General features: G+C 35.7%; 1 protein-coding gene across 1 annotated transcript in view; it reads left to right on the forward strand.

Annotated features, from left to right (window-relative positions):
* Positions 1–2,464: 2,464 nt before the first annotated feature.
* Positions 2,465–22,639, forward strand: part of Cht7 (chitinase 7) — a 58,512-nt gene continuing 38,337 nt past the window's right edge. The window contains exon 1 of the mRNA XM_076306388.1: positions 2,465–2,671. Within this exon, the coding sequence (XP_076162503.1) occupies positions 2,669–2,671 (3 nt within the window). The 5' untranslated portion in view covers positions 2,465–2,668. The remainder of the gene's footprint in view (positions 2,672–22,639) is intronic.

The following is a 22,639-nucleotide window of genomic DNA, read 5'->3' on the forward strand; positions in this document are numbered from 1 at the left end:
CGTGCACACCAAGGTTTACCAGAAGTTTACCCGTGAGTTTAATCGACCGACTTTTTCACGAGTCCTTTTCCTGGCAAATTCTCACAAACTTTGTGCATAGGCCACTTAACCAAACTTTAATTCGTTTTTGCTTAAATTTTATTTTTCGGTCTTTAGAGTCACTGTCGGTACAACAATAACAATCGCATATTCTTTACTCGATTAAATTTCTCAGCACCAATTTGTACCGAACATTACACGATACCGACTACTATCGATCAAACGCACTCGAAAGATGGCCGACGAAACCGGCGCGGAAATCTGCCATAAATCTTCCTATGTGCGGGCGTTTCTATTATACGGCCCGTAGACAGAAAGGTTTACGACTAGTTTGCCCGTGTACTTGGTCAATTATCTCGTCGCGAATCTTTTTCTCTCGAAATGCAGTCGATCAAACCCGCGCGGGTAAACCTTCCGCGAATCTCGATCGTGTACAGGTCGCTTAACTTTCTAGATATTTTCATGGAGTTCAAGTAACCCTCCTACGACACGGTATTTTAAGAACGGTAGAAAAATTGTGGTGACCCTCCTACAACACGGTACTTTGAGAACACGGTACGAGAATTGTGGTGACCCTCTAATAACACAGTACTTTGAGAACACGATACAATAATTAGAGTGACCCCCCCCCCTATAACACAATACTTGGCACTTTAATGGTACGTGCGAAAATTGCGGTAACCCTTTTGTAACGCGATACTTTAAGAATACGGTTTCTACGTAAGAAAAAAGGAAAATTTCTATTATAACACGGTTTTATTTAAGTATGCTATAAGAAGATAACCTCATACTACACGGTTTCGACATAATACGGTTTCCATTAACCGTGTTACCTCATACTGTATGGCTTGGATATATGTATCACGGTTTGAATTAACTGTGTTACAAGAGGATTACCTCATACTACATAATTTCGATGTAATGCGTTACAAATTGACCGTGTTATAGTAGGGATGTTTCGTCGTTACACGGTTTAGACGTGTCACGGTTCGAGTGAACAGTATTTTGGAAGATCATCTGGTGCTACACAGTTTGAATTAACCGCTTTACATGGGTATTACATCCAACTATACGGTTTAAACACATCAATGTACATCACGGTTTGAATTAACCACGTTATACGAATGTAACATCCGACTATAGAGTTCGAGTATATCAATGTACATCACGGTTTGAATTAATCACTTTACATGGGTGTTACATCCAACTATAGAGTTCGAATATATCAATGTACATCACGGTTTAAATTAACCATGTTACAAGAATGTAACACTCAACTATATGGTTCGAATATATCAATGTACATTACGATTTGAATTAACCACGTTATACGAATGTAACACCCAACTATAGTGTTCGAGTATATCAATGTACATCACGGTTTGAATTAACCACGTTACACGAATATACCATCCAACTATACGGTTCGAACACATCAATGTACATCACGGTTTGAATTAACCACATTATATGAATGTAACGTCCAACTATACCGTTCGAATATATCAATGTACATTACAGTTTGAACTAATCATCTTACACAAATGTATCATCCAACTATATGGTTCGAACACATCAATGTACATCACGATTTGAATTAACCACATTATATGAATGTAACGTCCAACTATACCGTTCGAATATATCAATGTACATTACAGTTTGAACTAATCATCTTACACAAATGTATCATCCAACTATATGGTTCGAACACATCAATGTACATCACGATTTGAATTAACCACATTATATGAATGTAACGTCCAGCTATACCGTTCGAATGTATCAATGTACATTACAGTTTGAACTAATCATCTTACACAAATGTATCATCCAACTATATGGTTCGAACACATCAATGTACATCACGATTTGAATTAACCACGTTATACGAATGTAACGTCCAACTATACCGTTCGAACATATCAATGAACATCACGGTTTGAATTAACCACGTTATACGAATGTAACATCCAACTATAGAGTTCGAGTATATCAATGTACATCACGGTTTGAATTAACCGCGTTATAAGAGGTTTAGCCGTGTACCCACGCGTGTATCGGGTTTTCGCTTATTGTATACAAAATGAAAGGTGACTTTAATCGTCGTACCGATGGACACCGGGAACGTCGACGTCGTTTACGGTGTCGTCCGTGTTGCGGCAACTTTCGTCCTCGTCGTCGATGTTGTCGCGTCCGTTCATCGGTATCCGTGGACAAAACCGTGGACACCGAGGGAAAGAGACAGCCGGTGAATGAGGCTACCGAAAGACCAAATATCAGAGGAAGGGAGCGGGTCTGTCAAGAGAGAGTAAGAGTGAGCCAGGGGGGCACGAGAGAGGGGGAGATAGAGAATGACAGCGGGCTCTCTCGTTCACTATGGTCAGTGCTTTTCGAACTGTTGCCAGTGACAGTTCTTCGAACATGTGGCGGTCGATCCTCGATCATTGATTCGCATCGATAACGTTTCCCTTTTTTTTCTCTCTCTCTCTCGCCCAGAGACAGACAGTTCCGACCGTACTTGTCTTGTTTTCGGTCCGAGCGCGCTCGAAGTTTATTGAACCGTTTTCATCTTGGTGCTACTTTCTACTTTAGGAGTGTTACGTTTTCTCGAAAAACTGGACGAATCATGGTGAGTAAAAAATATACGAAGGACCGGTGAACTTTTCGGGAATTTTCTCTAGCATATAAAATCGAGAGACAAGAAAGTCTACGATTTAATTGATACTTTCGAGGTTGCCCTCCCGTTTAGTGGTAACAGTTTGACCCCAATTATCCTCGCTTGCCGAAACCTCCGCAGTTTTGAACGAGATTTCACCTGTGACCCATTATCTCGCTCTATTCGTTCACGGGGAAATTTTCAAACTGATCCGCGATTGTCGAAGGTGAATCTTTTTTCAAACTTCGATTTCCAAATTGTCAATTTATTAATACGTGTCTCGAGAAAAAGAGAAGAAAAGAGAACACGTTTCTGGGTATTGTTGTATCCAGTTCAAACGTTCCCCGAGATTTCTTCGACAGCTGTCTCTCGAAAAAATTGATCCGGTTGTTCTTTAATGTTTTTTACGCCACTCGACTCCGTTTTCAAACTCGTTTTATTTTTCATTCGAATGATATTACATCACGCGTAGATTCATGTAAGACCACCGTGGAACCGGTCTGAAAAGAGATCGATTCGGAAAGGATTAAAACGGACATCGAGATCGTGGCAGGGTTGTGTCACCCTATTTTCCCTCGATGATAACGCCGTACGATAACGAGACGACACTTGGAGGATTTCGTTTTCGATTTCAATCCCATAGGAACCGCAAGAAACGCGTTTCTCTATGATTTCAAATTAAATTAACCGTAGAAAGTAACTTTCGTTACAACTGACCAACGATGAGGATCATTCGAATGTCCAATTAGACATTTTCCACGTCGAATTGAGATTACACGGAATATACAAATTAAAAAGAAAAAAGAATCGTAAGAGACACGTTCTTCTGGGTATTAAAATTAAATCTCCGTAGAAAGTAACTTTCGATGTAACCAACTAACGATAAGGGTCATTCGAATGTCCAATTAGACATTTTCCACGTCGAATTGACGTTACATGGAATATACAAATTTAAAAAAAAATAAAGAATTATAAGAGACAGGTTCTTCTGGGTATTAAAATTAAATCTTCGTAGAAAGTAACTTTCGATGTAACCAACTAACTGTACGAATCGTTTGAACATTCAGTTGGATAATTTTCGTGTAGAATTGAAATTACACGAAGGGTATAAAATTTTCAAAATAATCGTAACCAGAAAATCGATTTCTTTCTCGATGATACAATTGGGTGGTTAGAGGTTTAAAAAAGAACACTTTGCTAGAAAATGTAGAACAAGATCTTCAATTAGGGGAATTGTTCCTTTGAAAAATTATAACTTTCACTCTCGATTCGACGAGTAGAATTTTGAATTATGTTTCGTGCGAAAGAGTTGGTTATTTTTCTCAAATAATATTAATCGACGACTTTGGGAACAGAACACGATAAGAGCCGGTAATACGTTTCCTTGTATTCAATCGTCACTTGGGATTCATCGTGTTCCTAATTCTTCGATGGTATTATACCTGTTATGCAAAAACAAACTTGCCAGAACGGACGGTTTGGGCAGTAGAATAATTATTTATTCTGAAATAATCCTCAAGGCTACGTTTCCATGAAATATTTTCTACATCATGGCTGTGTAGCACGATTTAACTAAGACTTGGTTCAAAATTTATCGAACAAATGAAAATGCTTATAAACACACCTTGCTTTCGTTCAACGTTTTCTACTAGGCGATCGTGGTCATCTTTCAAACTGAAAAACGATTATATCCGAATTAAAGAAGAGAGCAAATATACATTACATAACGGGCAATCGAAGAGAGAAATGTGTACATGTTTGGATAAGTCGAGTCGAAAGAAATGCAAAACAAACAGATACTTAAAACGTTGAATAATATGGTAAAATGTGAGTACGATAAATAAAAATATATTTTCCTTGGGGTTTAAACTATTATTCTTTTTTATTTTGGAAATTATCGCAAACGGTTAGAAATAATACACGGCTCGTTATTATTGCAACGTTAATAAATTTAATAAATTGGTTAAAATTATCAAAACTCTACAATGAAATTTTTTTCAAGATAAGAATTTCCAAAGGGTCTCTTTGTTAACTGTAGTTTTTTAGTAACTTATAGATCGTTTCAATTCTGTTCAAATTTCAAATAATTCGTTACTGTTAACTTTACTTTTTTAGTAATTTATCGATCGTTTCAATTCTGTTCAAATTTCAAATAATTCGTCACTGGTCTCTCTGTTAACTTTACTTTTTCAGTAATTTATCAATCGTTTCAATTCTGTTTAAATTTCAAATAATTCCGTTCCAGTCTCTCTGTTAACTTTACTTTTTCAGTAATATATCGATCGTTTCAATTCTGTTCAAATTTCAAATAATTCGTTACTGTCAACTTTATTTTTTTAGTAATCTATCGATCGTTTCAATTCTGTTCAAATTTCAAATAATTTCTTTACTGGTCTTTCTGTTAACTTTACTTTTTCAGTAATTTATCAATCGTTTCAATTCTGTTCAAATTTCAAATAATTTCTTCACTGGTCTCTCCGTTAACTTTACTTTTTCACTAACTTATCGATCGTTTCGATTATGTATAAATTTCGAGGAATTCAATCCCGACGATTGTTCGCCGAGATTAATAAACGCCGAACAAACGTCAATTGGGGAAAATGTCTCGATATCGGTAGGTATCCCGTAAATCAGCCGGACAGCGACAGTTTTCTGCCCACACACTCTCGAGGACCTTCGCTGTAACAAGTACCAAGAACTCGTTTTGTCCTTCCGGGTTACCCGAGCCCTCTCACTTTCGTCGTGCGACGAACTCGTCGATTCTCCGCCTCGATAATCGAACAGATTCGAAACGAAATCAAAAGGAGAGGAACGCGTAATTCAGACTGGAACGAAATATGACCACCGAAGCTGATAACCTTTTCGTATCCAGGCACGAATGATTTATAAACAGCTGTAACATTAATGGCGCGAAACGTTAACTTCGGGGCCCGAAACGTGCAAACGAATCGTGATATCGATCGCGAAGTGACGGTGAAAACGTCGATCGACCGAGAAAACTTTCGATGTGCACCTAGTGCATCGTAACTGCAGATGCAACTGGTTAATACAGAGCACGAGAAAAAAGTATTAGAAAAGTTTTAATAAACGTAGCCACGAGAACTTTTGTTTCTCGAGACACGCGGTTCTCCAGTTTTGTAAACTCGTTCGGGTAGGTAAATTTCCATCGGGGAGAAACTTGTTACTTTTAATTAACCACTTTACGTAATTGTCTAATGGGAATTAGACTCTTTTGCATACACGACATTCGTGAATGCAGTGGACGCAAAAATGCAGTCTAACTGGTAACGGTGAAAATAGAGTAAATGGTAACGGTGTGAGAATAAATCGAAAGGTTTCTAAGTTCACCCAGCATCGTTTTGCGCGAGATTTTCGATCGTGTAGTTTCGATCTTCTTCGGTGTAGGTAAAATCTTGCTGAACGATCCGAAGAAGAAAATTATCCACAGAGAGAGAGTCGAGAAACGCTCACTGAACGTGAAATACAAACGATAGGAGGCAAATGTACTCGTAGTAATTTCTACGTAATATGTAAATATAAGATATTGTAATACGAATATAAAGAAATTGATAATGTGTAACTCGATAAATGTTAGTAAAATAGTACTTTTACTGTTATTTTATACGACTACATACGCACTATTATATGTGCACTGGTCTTTTTTATTATTAATAAAACAACCAATTGAATTTTTCTAATAGTGAGATCGACGTATCGGTAGACAGACGAAAAGTCAATGTGGAAAGAATGTGGAAAAGAAATATCGACAATCTCGAACAAATTGTTTCGTTTCATTGTTTTTTGAAAAGTGAAGAAAAAAAAAAAAACTTGTTCCATTTGCAGACCCGATACAAGCGTCCTTGTGTCTGTTCTCTTTGTTGCAATTCCGCGCGTAGAGAGAGGCCTCCACTATACCGTAAAGCAACGGAAGTTTACTATTTTACGGCTAACGGATTCCCACGACTGTATTTTCCGATTTGAAAAACTAAGACGACGGACAATCGAGATTAATTGCGGCGAGTAGTCAACCCTCTTGCTCGCTTTTCTTCCAGCGCAGTGAGCCGCGTAATATTAAGTTTTCACACGCCGCGCGGTTGGATCTCGACACTGATTTCATCGCTCGAGCGATTTACTCGGCTCTTTCACAATTTTCTTCGATTTTCATAGACACGACTACGTCGTTTTCCTTGGTTAACACACTCGTCGGATGGAATCCAGCGAAATAAAATCCATTGAAACGCGTAACTACGAATTACACGAATATTTTACATTAAGGGTTAATTCGTTTCTTCGAATCAAAATAATTGTATTTTTTTTTTAAGAAACTACGAAGTACTTGAACCGGTAACTTTTCTCGCGTATTTGTGCATCTTCGAAGAAAATGTACAAATTTTGATGCAAGAGAAATATTAATATTGAAAAAGTTACAGGCTGGAATAAAAGCCACCCCTTGAATTTAATTCTTTTAATAGATCCTCTTTTTACTTCATTCGAATCCTTATTATTTTCTTTTCATTTTCACACAGAATAATACGTGTAACAAACAGAGTTTAGTTGTTCGATCTACTTTTCTAAATGTGAAAAAAATATTATTAAACAGAAAAAAAATTGAGGATTCGTTAGTTTGCACAAAGTTGCTAACGAGTACGATTTCTAGAGATAGCTACATATATATTCGTTGTAAAGTTTCTTTAATTTATTTATTACCGACAAACTTTCGATCATCCCTGGTTACATTCTTTTGTTTCGATTTCCACAATTTACAGGTACCATTTACCCGAATTTCAACGTACGATCTTAAGCTACTCTATATGCATAATTTTTTCATAATATTTTAATATTTTAATAACGCAACTTACTTGCACAAGAGCAACGAAGTGTACTAATTACCTGGAAACAATTTAAATGGAATAATGACTTCAATGTCACCTTTTTCGTACCTCTTACTTCGTAACAGTTCCTTTTGTAATCCAAAGTGTTCGAGCCTCGTGGCCATCCTCGGATGCAATATATTGCGTTGCATTATTAATGAACGTCCCTGCCAATCGATAAACGTGACTAACCGCGTAACGGTGAAGAAAAAGAGAAATGTTGTTCCTATATCCATTGACACCGATCGGTGAAACTCCCGAGAACCTCATTTGCAGCAGGTTAACACATTCGGGCCATTCCACACGAGACCACACAAATTTTGACACCACAGTTGTCTCTTCAAATTCGCAATATTCATCAAGAGTCCTGAACACCTACTTAACGTGCAATTTTTGTCTTATATCTCGAACGGTTTTCACAATGTTAAACGTTCCAGTATCGAAAAATTAAATTTACCCCTCGTACCAACAAAGTATGTCGTTGCAGTTATCTCGAAGCTCAGAGAATGCAATTTCCTTTTTTGCAATAAACGTTGATTGGTTTCAACGCGAATAAGAATGTTGAAAGTCGCACTTTTGATCTTGAGTTAGTCACTGTTACCACACTGGTTCGAATAAGTATTAGAACGATCGTTGAACTTTGGCATGAAAAGGTAGCTTTCAAAATGGAGGAACGATGTCGGACATATTGAGAATAGAATTAAGTTGTACATATGGCTTCTAATTACATTCGTCATAATTGAAGGCTTTGAAAGCACGGAAAATGATCAATTATAAAACAATATGACGAGAAATTATTCGTTCGTTTCATTTTCGATAATTTCATCTACGTATTTTTTACATTATTCCTTAACTTTTATCTTCATTTTCTCTTCCATGGTTAAAAGCCCGTTTTTTCCCGCGACTTTTAAGGTTAGGTTGGGTTAGCCGATTTTTTGGATTAAAAGTTAAAAGATTAAAAATAGCAAAAGTATCGGGTTGTTCGAAAAGTCATTTCGTTTTCCAAAATGGAGAATATATAATTTAATAAAATGTTTATACACTCTAAAAAAATGGTGCTTCATTTTCATCAAAAGAAACGAAATGACTTTGGGAACAACCCAATAGTATATTACATATACAATATAGTTTAACGATTCGTTTCAACGTGCACGAGAAAATAGTTCGAATATCGTCTAGTTTGGTTTCGTTTTTATCGGGAGGAGCTCGCCAATTCGTTGATAATACTCTCGTTGAGATGCAACGAGAGATATAAAAATTGTCAGTTTGCATCAGTGTTGTCACACCAATACTCACGTATCGTCGCTTTGAAGTTCGGCGACCGAGCATCTGCAATAAGAGCCACGTTCTCTGTTGCAGTCACACTTATCGTGTTGCATTCTATCCTTGTCGTACAGTTCGCACGTGGCTGTTTCTCGGCTTGAGATACGAAAGGTCGATTCCAGGAACAAATTCGCTACCGTCCCTCCTTAAAAAGCTCCATGTGGACCAATATGCCTTTTATTCAAAAATTACCATAACGATACAAATAGAAATTTAGAAATTTCAAAATTCAAAAAACCACATACGTTCGTTATTTCTCGTCTGATAGGGTGGAGCTCCATATATAGAAATGCTAGTACATTAATGTCTTTGTTCTACACAACAGATTTTCTACACTTTTCATTAATTTCCACAAACTGTGCGTATTCTCGGTATTATTGGGTTGTTTGGAAAGTAATTTCGTTTTCCAAAATGGGGAATATATAATTAAATAAAATGTTTATACATTCTAAAAAAATCATGTTTCATTTTCACTGAAAAAAAAATCGAAATGACTTTTCGAACAACCCTATACTTTCTTAAACCATTCTCTGTTTCTCTGAAATGCATTCGTTGCGATACATTGCTGCACCAGTCACCGACTCTTTATCGCGTTTAATCTATGCAATAAATATCAACTATTTCATAATTGGGAATAATCATTGATCCGAAACACTTCTCGAGCATGAACGGTTATTAATCGAAATATATAACGAATGATGTATTTTAAATAAGATACCGGTAAACACGATATTGTTACGAAGGTGAAAAGAATATATAACGTTATAAGGTTAAATAGATTATAAATAATAGGTAATGTGAAACATTTCGGTAGATAACTTAAAAAAAGGAATTAAGACGGACTGTTCAAAATTTAGATTAGCAAATTAACAACGAAGAATTAAACAATGTTCAAAATTTAGATTAGCAAATTAACAACGAAGAATTAAACAATGTTCAAAATTTGTATTAGCAAATTAACAACGAAGAATTGAACAATGCGATGAAAAATACCGAGGGATGTATAAGAAAGTTATTTTAACACGAATAGGTAATATTTAATATTTCGTCGATTATTTAGTTTAATCGTAAGTAATGCGTACGTATATATCAACGATAAGTGTACACTTCTACTTTGACTTTTGATAGTTCGTTCGATAAGTGTACACGTACCGGCTCCCTTGTAATTGACTCCAGTCCAGGTTCAACTGTTGATCTACGAATAGAAACTACGTTCGATACAAAATCCGCGAGATGTTAACGTTTGAAAAAACAACGACCGTTGGCTGTTCTACGCCGAGCGAAACTTATGCACGATGTATAACGTATATGCATTTATTACGCCGGACTCGACGAGTGAACGCACGAACTGCACCGCATGGGGTGGACTTGCGTGCTTCGATAGAAATTTGACCGAATTCCAGCAGCTTTCTACCGAATTTTTATCCCCGACTTCTTGGCGTAATGTTCCGCGTGTGAACAGACAACTATCCTCCAGAGACGGTTTCATAGTGGGAAACTTTTCGAACTAGACGGACACGTTTCGCAGTTAATTACATCGGCCCGTGTAGCGGGCCGAATACGAGCATGTGTGCGGGGAATACGGGTAATATGAATATAATTGTATTCCATTGAAAGCATAATGCGAAATAAATTTCACTATCGTTATCCGTTTACTATCTGCGCATAAATAACATCTCCAAGGAACACGTACAGAGTGATTTGTACAAAGCGACCGAACGAGTTATTTTTGAAACTTGGGAAAATATGTAAAATCTGTTTAGAGAAAAATATTGTGTAAATTAACACGTAGGCTATCTGAAGATCGATCCGAAGTTATCGATAAGTAACACCTTTAAGGAACATGTACAGAGTTATTTATACAAAGCGATCGAACGAGTTATTTTTGAAATTTGGGAAAATATATAAAATATCTATAGAGAAAAATATTGTGTAAATTAACACGTAGGCTATCTGAAGATCAATCTCATTTTTTTTTGCAAAAATGTTCTATTTTTTTCGTAAAAGAAAATTTGAGAATATATAATTTAACCAAATGTTTACACACTCTAAAAAAATCGTGTTTCATTTTCACCAAAAAAGAACGAAATGACTCCGAACAACCCAATAGAATCTGACCAGTAGATCGAGAAATGGTAGCTTCGACAGTCTCTTAAAGTAGAGGGCGAGAAAAGTGAGGGATTGAACTTATAACGAGGTTTGGAGGTCTGTAGCAGTCGATGAACATTCTCTCAGCCACTGATGAAAAGAAAATGAATTTAGGTAGAGATACCCTTTAGGTAGTTAACACATTCTATGTTTGAAATTTTGTAGTCGTGCTTGCTTGTCTTCTCTGCAGGAACTAAACTGATTATTCGAGTAAGGTTCCACCACAGCACTCAAAGGGTTAAACCAGTCAGGTTTAGGGACTTACCAGCCTTCCTCTATGTTTAAGGACCTAGTAACCTTCCCTCGAAACGAGTGAGTTCGACATTTTGTTGTCTTCTCTTTCAATGTATACGAACACCTGCAAGAAAGGTGACTCATCTGGTCGAGCAAGAATACAAATATTTGATACTTAACAATGTATAAAAAAAAAGAAAGATACACCTGAAACGATCGAGTCTCGCGAAGAAACGAACTGGAACACAGATGGAACTCGGATATAGCGATGAAAATTTTTCGAAAGGATTGTTTCGATATTAGTCAGCGTTTCGTAACACAGACGACTAATGGAATCACTATCGTGAAAACAAATTTCACGATGGCAGAGAGACAGATTTATCTTGTATCTTGAACATCGCTCGGGTGCATTCTTCTTCATAGTTCCACGCGGTGCAAATCAATCTCTGTGAGGCGATACGCCCACAGTTACAATAGTAAATACCGTCCGTTTCGAATGTAACTATATCTCGAAGAAGGGAATATTTCATTGTCCACTTCCTATCTCTCGACAGATTCACCTCGTCGCTGTTAACTCGTTGACCGAAGATGTAACGGGTGCACGCGAAACATGCTAATAAGCGCTGAGAAGAAATCGAGACTGTTCACGTCAAAACACACTTTATCCTAAAATCGTATTCTCATCGCAGAATACATTCACTCGGAGATCCATCTTTCTCGATTTACTTTCTAGAAGGTTGAAACATTCTGACGAGTCTCGCTTTTCCTTTGTAATCACTATACCATAATAATGAGCGTATCCGATCGCTTCGAATGAAATTTCGTCTCATCAGAAAGCTACAGCCGAACACCTGACCGATGTGCCCCATATTATTCTTAAAGAAAGCTGAAGTACGAACGAGAACACTCGGATTTCTACGAAACGAAATAATTCGTACAACAACAACAACAACAATTGTCGGTATAGAGTGCGCGCAGAAATATAGGTTATACACGAGGTTAGGTTAATAACAGCATATAGCCGTACCTTGCCTTTGCGGCGTAACGTATACTTATTTCTACTTCTATACATTATTTTCTCTTCTTTTCCTTACACAATATTTAATTTCTTTTCGTATACAGTCGTGACGTAATAAAAGAATATTATTATTATTGTAATAGAGGAGTAACGAAAACTGTGTAATAATAAGCAACGGTTTAACGTCAGTTTCTGGAACAGAATCCAACCCTGAGGTAAATATTAACGTTGAAGGAAATAAATTTTCTTGAATGCGACTTGACAGACATATTGGACAGCAGGTGGGGGAAAAGTACACGAACGCGAGGAAAATTTATGGTAGCAACGGTAGAATTTAAATATGACAGAATGCATAATACAAAAAGAAACAAAAATAAGATAGCGTAGCAAAAAGGTACAGAGACATGGTCAATATTTAGCGGGAACTATAATTTTACTAATAATTATTATTACTGGTTGCGCAAGAACACTTTACAACTGATTAGTTAAAACGAGCAGTTCATTGCTTAACCTTTTCAACCTACAATTTTCAGTTACTTTCAGAAACGTATCGAGAAGCTATAATAACATACGTTATTCGTCACTATCTATATTCAGCTACAAAAAATTAACGTAGTTCATAAATTCGTTAATTCTCATTTATTTTCACTTATCTCTGAACACGACCGATAATCGTAGACCGGAAACGTTAAACCGCGTTGCATTATTAGAAAATTTAATCGTAAATATTTGTTCACAATTTTACCAATTACTTCCACATTGTAATGTAACAAATATAATATTGATTATAAAATATAATATAAAATAACAACAGTTTCATCGATAATATAGTTTTGGATATTCGCCACTATTGATACTCGCTACTATTAATAACAACAGTTTCATCGATAATATAATTTTGAATATTCGCTACTATCGATACTCGGCGGATCTTCAAGCGCGCCAAATTCGAAACCTCTCAATAACCCTCTTCAGTTTTCGTAAGAAAAATAATTTAAAAACGAAACCTACGCGCCAGTATTTTCGAAGAGTTTATCAAACGTTCGAGATAGCATTGTAAAAGAGTGAACGTAAAGAAAGACAAGGATGCATATCCAATTGGAAGGGAAATCAAAGAAATTCGATAGATTTCCCGTAACGGCAGGAAACCGTTGGAAGTTTCATAAGCGCTGGTCTACACTGTAGAGTCGGCAGTCTATAGGGCTCTGTGCACGCCCGCGGCGGAAGTCGAGTGAAAACGGCCGGCAAACGTGCGTAGCCTGAAAACGATACGAATCGATACGTGCCCGCGTCGTTCTACCCAGAAGAAATACTTGTGAGCACGACGAAGAACGAATGGACCCAGTTAACTTGCCCCAAGTTTTTTCCCAAACAGGTTAGCGAAGTTTTCAATTTAAAATACGTACGCTGGTATGTTCCGATCTGCCGACAGGTCCGACAGGTAGCGCCTTATGTAAGTTTCACACGAGGGTGCTGTATGCGTGCGCCTGTCGCGGTGTTGTGCCAACTATGCGTGTATATTTGGAAATAATAGATCTCGGTGATAATATGAGACGCGCGTGATTCGAATTACAATTTCAAGTATTCGATACGTGTAGTATATAATGACTCATTTCATAAATAATGTGGTTTAACTGCATCGCGTTGTATTAACGATACTTTTACTAAATAACGAATGTATACATTTGTTACTTACTTGTATCTTGATAATTACGAAAATTGTAGAACAGAATCACTGATTAATCCATCGATTAATACGCTTGGTGAGGTTCGTTTCTTCGATTAAATATTCTAACCCTTGCAACACTTGAATCGTAATTTTTGATTTCGCTTCGACTCAATGGCGAGACAATCTCCAAGTCGATGGACCAAATGAATTATTCTTTCTAACGATGTATCGAGTGATCCATAACCGCACTGAAATTAATCGACTACTCAAGGTCACCGGAGAGTTATTCTTATTGTAGCGTTAGGTCACCCTGCCTTTCTATCTCTCATATCATTACGCAAATGTGCAGGCACGCATCTCTGTGTGCCAAACAGAGTAACAAGGTGGTGTAGCATGGAAGTAGTAGCCCGACGTGATTCACGGTCAGGCACGTGGCCTTGAGTAGCCATTTGAGTTTGATTCGATTATGGTTTCGGCACACAATGTGATAAGACACTCGAAAAAATTAAGAAATATTTTAGTTTATCGAGCAGTGCAAAAATGCAAACGTACAAGCACAATTACCAAAGAATCTACACTCTTTAATTTCTTTGTTCGTTGTTTGTATTGAATAAAAAAAAAACAATATCGCAATCGATCCTACTTCGAGATAAAAAATATTTCTCACTAATAAAGATTGATATAAGTATGAAATAACGAATATTGTAAGGAAATATTGCATACTGCTATTCGTCCATCTTCGCGAAGTTGAGGTTAGGTATCTTCGATATAGGAGTATGGTTTCATTGAAGGTAATTTTCTGGATCTTCTTCGATCATGTACAATTTGTTAAGAATATCCACTTTTTTGTTTATTTGCCTGTTAATATCGAGTAGCGTAACCTTCTCTTTTGAAATTCAAACGATCGGTTCATAAATTACCTCGTAATGCAAAGAACGGGAAAGATTGCAACGTAGAACCGGATATGTACCAGCGGGATATGAATCCTGAAGGCCAAGCATCGACACTACGAGGGTGACCGAGCTGCTATGGATTGTAGCAGTGACGTTGATCGGACTTAAACACCGTCATCTTATTTCCTATTGATTCTCCATATCAAGTTTCATTGAAATCAAAGATTCTCGATTGGGCGATGTTCCTTAACGAGACGTTACTTAAGATTTTTTAAAAATTGCCTCAACTTCGAAACGAACGTAGCTACTGTTAATTTTTAATCGTAAAACATCAAATATCTTGTTTAAATTCGCTTCGACAAATAGTGGAAAACTGGGTATAAAACAACCATGAAAGTCTTGAGGTTCGAAGTGGCAGGATTATGTTTATACATTGGACCAACATTTGCATAGTTAAATACACAAAGACTTACGAAAAAATTGGTCTGATACAATGTTTCAATACTATCTTTGACAATCAATTTTGTCTAACCTTTGTAATATTTTCATTCCTTTTTCGTTGATTGATATGGACGTAAATTGTAACGTGGTTCGAGAATAGTATGACAGATCACTATTCGTATATTAGAATCTATAGTTTTACGATCAGTATGCGTAGTCGATTAGTCACGTAAGGTAATTACGTGGAAACAACTGACCGATGTAGCACTGATTGTAAAAACGGAATCATTTCTTACGAAGACCCTTTCTATATACTTAACTCACCTAACCCACATTCACATTCTTCTTCGGTGATGGACGGTTTAAAAGCTAGGAGTAGTGCACCATCATCCCCTGAGATCTCATTTGGCTCCAATTTTTCTGAGTTTTGAATTATATCGTTAATATCGATAGTTAGACTTGAAACGTGAAACTGGTGCTGCAAGTCTTCTGCACTAGCTACTGGATAGAGAAACAAGTGTATGAATGTTTAACAGAGAATGAAGTACGGTCATTATATTATACAATTATATATATACAATATATAACTCAATATGTAACCCAATAATCTTAGTTCCAATTGTATTCCAAGAGAGTTTCTATTAACATTAAAATTTTCTTTAATGTACTAGTTTTCGTACATACATATACAATTTATAATCCTACTTTCAATTGTACGCTAACAGAATTTCTATTAACATTAACATTTTTTTTAACGTACTAGTTTTCATGTACGAATATACAATTTATAATTCTACTCCCAATTGTATTCCAAGAGAGTTTCTATTAACATTAAAATTTTCTTTAATATACTAGTTTTCATGTACGAATATACAATTTATAATTCTACTCCCAATTGTACTCCAAGAGAGTTCCTATTAACAATAAAATCTTTTTTAATGTACTAGTTTTCATGGATAAAGCAAACTTTATCACTGGATGTCAATAGTGAGGAACAACACTGATATTATTTTCTGCTGAGTGAGCATTGTTCTGCAATTCTTGGAAATCGACCTAGAAAGTATACTACTATATTGTAATGTCTCGTGGTTAGGGCCCAGCACAAAAGACGCACAGTTCTAGAATCCTACGTTATAATGATTGGCAAGCAATAATTCACAGTCGAGGCGCGAGAATCTTCGAGACTTTCGCCTGTTCAACTCGTAACGAGCACAATTATTGCAAAGTTATTAAGCCACACATCGGTCTGAGAAATATAAACACAACCAAAGTACACAGCAAGATTAGCTACAGTAGAGTCTACACAAAGGTTAATCATCTCCAAGACAAATAGCATTTTGTGACGCCATTTAACTTTCATTACTTACAAAGTTTCTAAAAGACTCAGTATCATTGAGCATTAATTCCTCTAGACTGAATAACATTAACTGCACAGCTTAATAAGTATTCAGATGTGTCGTTAGATCCTACTTTGAAGAAACAGATGTGTTATTGTTACCCTCGGTTTATGTTATCCTTACTAATCCAATGTTCCTGCCTGTTCTCACGGATTGTTTTCATTTGAAAGTAGAACTGTATCGGGTACTTGGAATCCCTGATAAACTTTTAGTACAGATGTACGAGCAACAATTGTGATATAAATACCTGTGTATAAATTGAACAGTGTCGTTCCAACTAATCGTGTTGAGGTAATCGCACACCACGCGCGTTTGTATTTATATCGTGATACTCATCGCGGCTAAGAAGCACCACGGAAGATGAAACAATAATTACATTATTACCGTTGCGAAGATACAATCACGTGCTGTACCGACTAACAACGGTATTTGTCCGATTGAGTTACAACAGTTGCAATTTTCTATCGCTACTTGGTGAGATCCATCATACTTTGTTCACGGTGACACCTGGTCGCCTGTAACGCGACAGTTTGTCCCACACTTCTTGTAATTAGTGTACAGGGCGAGTTGACAAGAATTATTATCCGAAACATCTCGTTATCCATTGATCGATCGAGAAACGTTTCGTTCAAAATTACATTTTACTCGAGTGGACCCATTGAACGAACCTTTTTAATCCTTTGTGTCTTGCGTTTTCGTGCGGAGGTAACCTTAAGTTTTTTTTAAATGACACTGCATATTTTTCATAAAATCGACTCAAGGTCACCTTATTATTAACCACTGAGTTCATCCTTTTGTTGTCTACGAGTAAACGCAAAAAGTTTGCTGTTCGACAAACTCAAGGTCACCTTAACAACTCCGAAAATATAAAACCGAAAATAATTAATTAAAAATGCATTCATTCGACGAAACACTTTTACATCCGATATATTTCGTATAAAATACTTCTTTTTATCAAATTAATGGACAACGAGATGCTTTTCACACAGTTCTTACCGACTCACTCCGTATAATGACGACATCTGCAAAGGTTGAGGACGATGACCAAAGCTGTACCTTGACCGAAAGCTTTTCGATACACGATTGGTCCACTGAGAAAGAATTCTTTTTTTCTTTTTTTTTTTACCAATGACAAGAATTAATTCACCTCTGGAGAAATTTACGGATTCAAGGTTCATCATCGTGGCAAATGTCGTATTATTGCAAGTTCAGCGGCTGATATATCTTCGTTCAGCCGCGCTACAACTTCCAACCGCTATAATTATTATCGCGGCAGCGTAGCGCGCTAGTAATTTCACGCTGCAATTCAACCGACCCGGTGCACAAACCGCGAACATTTTGGAAATGCACCAACAGGAAACTGTTTCGGAGTTCCACGATTTTTGAGCATCGATTGGTAAACACGATTCCAGAAACTCGACAAACATAACTCATATTAACGTTCATATTGTATTAGGTTGTTCTGGAAGTCATTTTATTTTCCAAAATGGAGAATATATAATTTGATAAAATGTTTATACACTCCTAAAAAAAATCATGTTTCATTTTTACCAAAAAAAAACGAAATGACTTTTCGAACAACTCAATAGTATAATTTCCCTCTGTTTTCCGGATTCTCACGAAATGGCAAACGATTGAAAAACGATGTTTCGTGATTAATTTCCAAATATTTAATTCTACTCGTTCTGTTGTTGATATTGTCGTAGTCATCGTTAGAACAAGCCACGTGAAGAATATGTCAATTAACCATTTACTGGCATTCTTTCCACGAGGAAAGCATGTCATCTTTCTCGTGGTTACTTTCTTTCGGTAAAGTCAAAGGAATTATAATCGCGTCGTCACCCACTAATTTGGAAACTTTCTCGTTGATTTTCGCGCGAATGATTTTTTAACGTTACATACTCTCGATGTACGAGGGGAACGTGATTTTTTGGACTGATGGTACGCGAAACGATAAAAGTTATAGTATCAACTCTAAAAAAAGTTAAAGTATCAACTCTAAAAAACAAGTTATAGTATCAACTCTAAAAAAAAAGTTATAGTATCAACTCTAAAAAAAAGTTAGAGTATCAACTCTAAAAAAAAAGTTAAAGTATCAACTCTAAAAAAAAGTTATAGTATCAACTCTAAAAAGAATTAGAGTATCAATTCTAAAAAAAAAGTTATAGTATCAACTCTAAAAAAAAAGTTATAGTATCAACTCTAAAAAGAAGTTAGAGTATCAACTCTAAAAAAAAAGTTAAAGTATCAACTCTAAAAGAAAGTTATAGTATCAACTCTAAAAAGAATTAGAGTATCAATTCTAAAAAAAAAGTTAGAGTATCAACTCTAAAAAAAAAGTTATAGTATCAACTCTAAAAAGAAGTTAGAGTATCAACTCTAAAAAAAAAGTTAAAGTATCAACTCTAAAAAAAAGTTATAGTATCAACTCTAAAAAGAATTAGAGTATCAACTCTAAAAAAAAAGTTATAGTATCAACTCTAAAAAGAAGTTAGAGTATCAACTCTAAAAAAAAAGTTAAAGTATCAACTCTAAAAGAAAGTTATAGTATCAACTCTAAAAAGAGTTAGAGTATCAATTCTAAAAAAAAAGTTAGAGTATCAACTCTAAAAAAAAAGTTATAGTATCAACTCTAAAAAGAAGTTAGAGTACTCGTGTATCAAAAAGCTTTCGAATGTGTATCGAAAAGTCAGATGTACTGTGAGGAGTTGAAAAGATGTCACCTGGATCAAGGGGAAGTCAATGCTACGTGTAAGGGGAATGTAAACAACGTCGAGCTGAAATCACGTGTACTATATCACGTATATTTGATTACACATATTTTACCGTATCCGTATTTTGATACACAATTTTCGAAATATAAAATATTGACAAGTTTCGAGGTTGCAGGTATCGAAATAAATTGAAACGTCTAATCACGATAGTTTACGCCGAGTTCCATTTATTTTATCCATTGTTTCAATCTTGGATCTTGAAATACCATAATCTTGGTCCTATTCTATAATACATTCTTAAGGTTATTTACAAGTATACATGGTGTGATGAGTTCACATACGAAACGATAAAAGTTAGAGTATCGATTCTATAATAAAAAGAAAAGTTAGAGTACTCGTGTATCAAAAAGTCAGATGTACTGCGAGGAGTTGGAAAGATGTCACGCCGAGTTCCGTAAGTATCGCTGACAAACGTTCTAAGCGTTGTTCGTACGCCATGACGCTTTCTCCGGATCTTAGTTGGCGTTCAAGCGTAATATGAGACTATGCCTTTCCAAGATAGGTTCCAGGTATTATGTCCCATAACGGATGCCTAACTCTCGAGACAACTATACGATAGAAATCAGCAATATGGATCCACTTGGTAATACATCGTCGCGCTTCAATTTTCTTCTACCGAAATTCCGTGAAATCGCAATCCTGAAATAACGAATGCGCTTTCGTGATCTCGAATAAAATTCTCCGAGGAAAATTCATTTGTTTTCACACAAGCGAAAGTTCGGTCGGAAAGTAATCGTCGGTCGCACGTCGAGCTGCGAAAACACTGTACAAATGTTCCTCGATTGGATATTTAAGTACATATGTAAGTTTGAAATTGTAAAAGAAAAATGTTTCGTATAAAAGTTATAGAATTTTTGTGTGTCTTTGGAAAGTATACGAAAATGGTCCTTTTTATTTGGGAATATTCTTTGGTCATAAAACAGTGTGAAAATATTTCGAGCTGTGTTGGAGGTCTTCCTTGAGAGATAATTATGTACATTCTCTAAAGAGATTTCTTATACGTAATTAACATAAGTAGAAGTTACCGAGGTAAATTAAGATATAATATTAACATATGCACAAATAGTAGAAAGTACAAGGATATCGGGGCAAGAGGTATCTAGAATAACCTAAAAGCAGAAAAATAACTACTGTTTCAAACATAGGCTCATCATATCGTGTATAGTTGTAAATAACCTTAAGAACGTATTATAGAACAGGACCAAAATGATGATATTTCAAGATCCAAGATTGAAATAATGGATAAAATAAATGCACCAAAAGTTCTTTGAGGGTGAATGAGAAAAATATTCTTATAAGATTCTAACTAATCTTAAAAGTGTTCAATTAATAAAAACCAAAAAATCTCTGGCTGTTGCATCGTCCAGCTTGAACGAGAATAAATGCATCCGTCGAGATGACTGTGTATTGTAATGCACTTTGAAATTGATTGAAGACCACAAAGGGTTAGAAAAGAGATTCACGAGCATGCGCGTGTAATGAGTACGCAGATTGATGGGAGAAGGAACTTCTGCCAAGTGTTTAGAAAACGTGTAACCTGGATTACATGGGCTTCAGTCTTGATTCCCTGTAATCATCATCATAAGAGGAAACGAGCAGCATCTGCCACGACGTTATACAAAATGCGTGCGAATAGTCTCGTTTGTAAGATCACGCCGTTCTTCATTCATCCACAGGATTTTAGTGTTTCTTTATTCTCAGATCGTGCCACTCACCATTCATCCGTAGGATTTTAGTATTTCTTTATTCTCAGATCGTGTCACTCTTCATTCATCAGCAGGATGTTAGTATTTCTTTATTCTTCGACGGTGGGATCTCTTCGTGGACGAACGTGATGCTTGATAAACTTTTAAAGATTAAATAGTGACTTGTAAACAGTAATCATTGATATTAACTTATAGATCAACTCTTGTAGATCTATTTACAATTGATATAATCAAAATTGATAAATTGAACAAACTTTTAAAGGTTAAATACTGACTTGTAAACAGTAACCATGGATTTTAATTTATAGATCAACTCTTGTAAATCTATTTACAATTGATACACTCTAAATTGCTCAATATACTTTTAAAGGTTAAATAGTGACTTGTAAACAGTAATCATTGATATTAATTTATAGATCAACTCTTGTAGACCTATTTACAATTAGTACAATCTAAATTGCTCAATATACTTTTAAAGGTTATTTAGTAACTTGTAAACAGTAATCATTGATATTAACTTATAGATGAACTCTTATAAACCTCTTTACAATTGGTATAATCTCAATTATTATTAAATAATACCTCGTACAAGAAAGGTGTACCAATTTAATTGTACTTGGTTGTGCATTCAGTGTTTTGGTTTCTTCGTCGATCAGTTTAGTATCGTTTTTCATTATTTCTTTTTCGATACGGTGATCGAGTTATCGAAGCCAGATAAGCGTTTGACGTTTCTTTGGGTTTCATTTAAGGTATATTTGAGCGCACGAATAATTTACAAGGACGGTCTGGGCAGTGAAACGTCGAGAAGTTTGCGCGCGTCATTTCGCGTTTCTTGTTTCGTACGCACACTTTTTCTCTGTAAACGCTCGTATTGGAGCGAGGGCACGAAAGTCGGTCATTGTCTTCTTTATCGATTTATACGCAAGAGAAACGTATCACAGAGCGGATATTGAACTTCTTTTTCGAAACGTGTCGCGTGTTGCAAAGGGCGTACGGTGAATCATCCGGAAACGACACGAATCGGGATCGAGACGATAGAAAATAATCTCTAACCTTTTCGTTCGTGATTTTTCATTTATTTTTTTTTTAAATAAAATTTTTATTTCTAGCACGTTAAATTATTTCACATTTTGTGAGTTCAAGTTTCTACATTGATTCGTTCGACAGTTACGAATTGTATTTTTAACACGATCCAAACAAATGAAAGTTACAAGATGGAAACATTTGAAATATGATAATTTTTCTATAAAAATTAAAAACGCTGATTTTATTTATTTAAAATAAATTTTATTAATTTTATTTAATTAACTTAAATTTTATTAATTTTATTTAATTTTTATTTAATTTAATTAAAAACTTTGCACTCCAAAAATTGAATGTCGATCAATTGTTAATTCCTGCAGACCTTTTATCGAGCAAAGAATTTAACAAAATTTTAATTCTATCTTTTTCTTAAACCGATCTATT

The sequence above is a fragment of the Ptiloglossa arizonensis genome, chromosome 1, assembly GCF_051014685.1.
Source record: "Ptiloglossa arizonensis isolate GNS036 chromosome 1, iyPtiAriz1_principal, whole genome shotgun sequence".
NCBI classification, from domain to species: domain Eukaryota; kingdom Metazoa; phylum Arthropoda; class Insecta; order Hymenoptera; family Colletidae; genus Ptiloglossa; species Ptiloglossa arizonensis.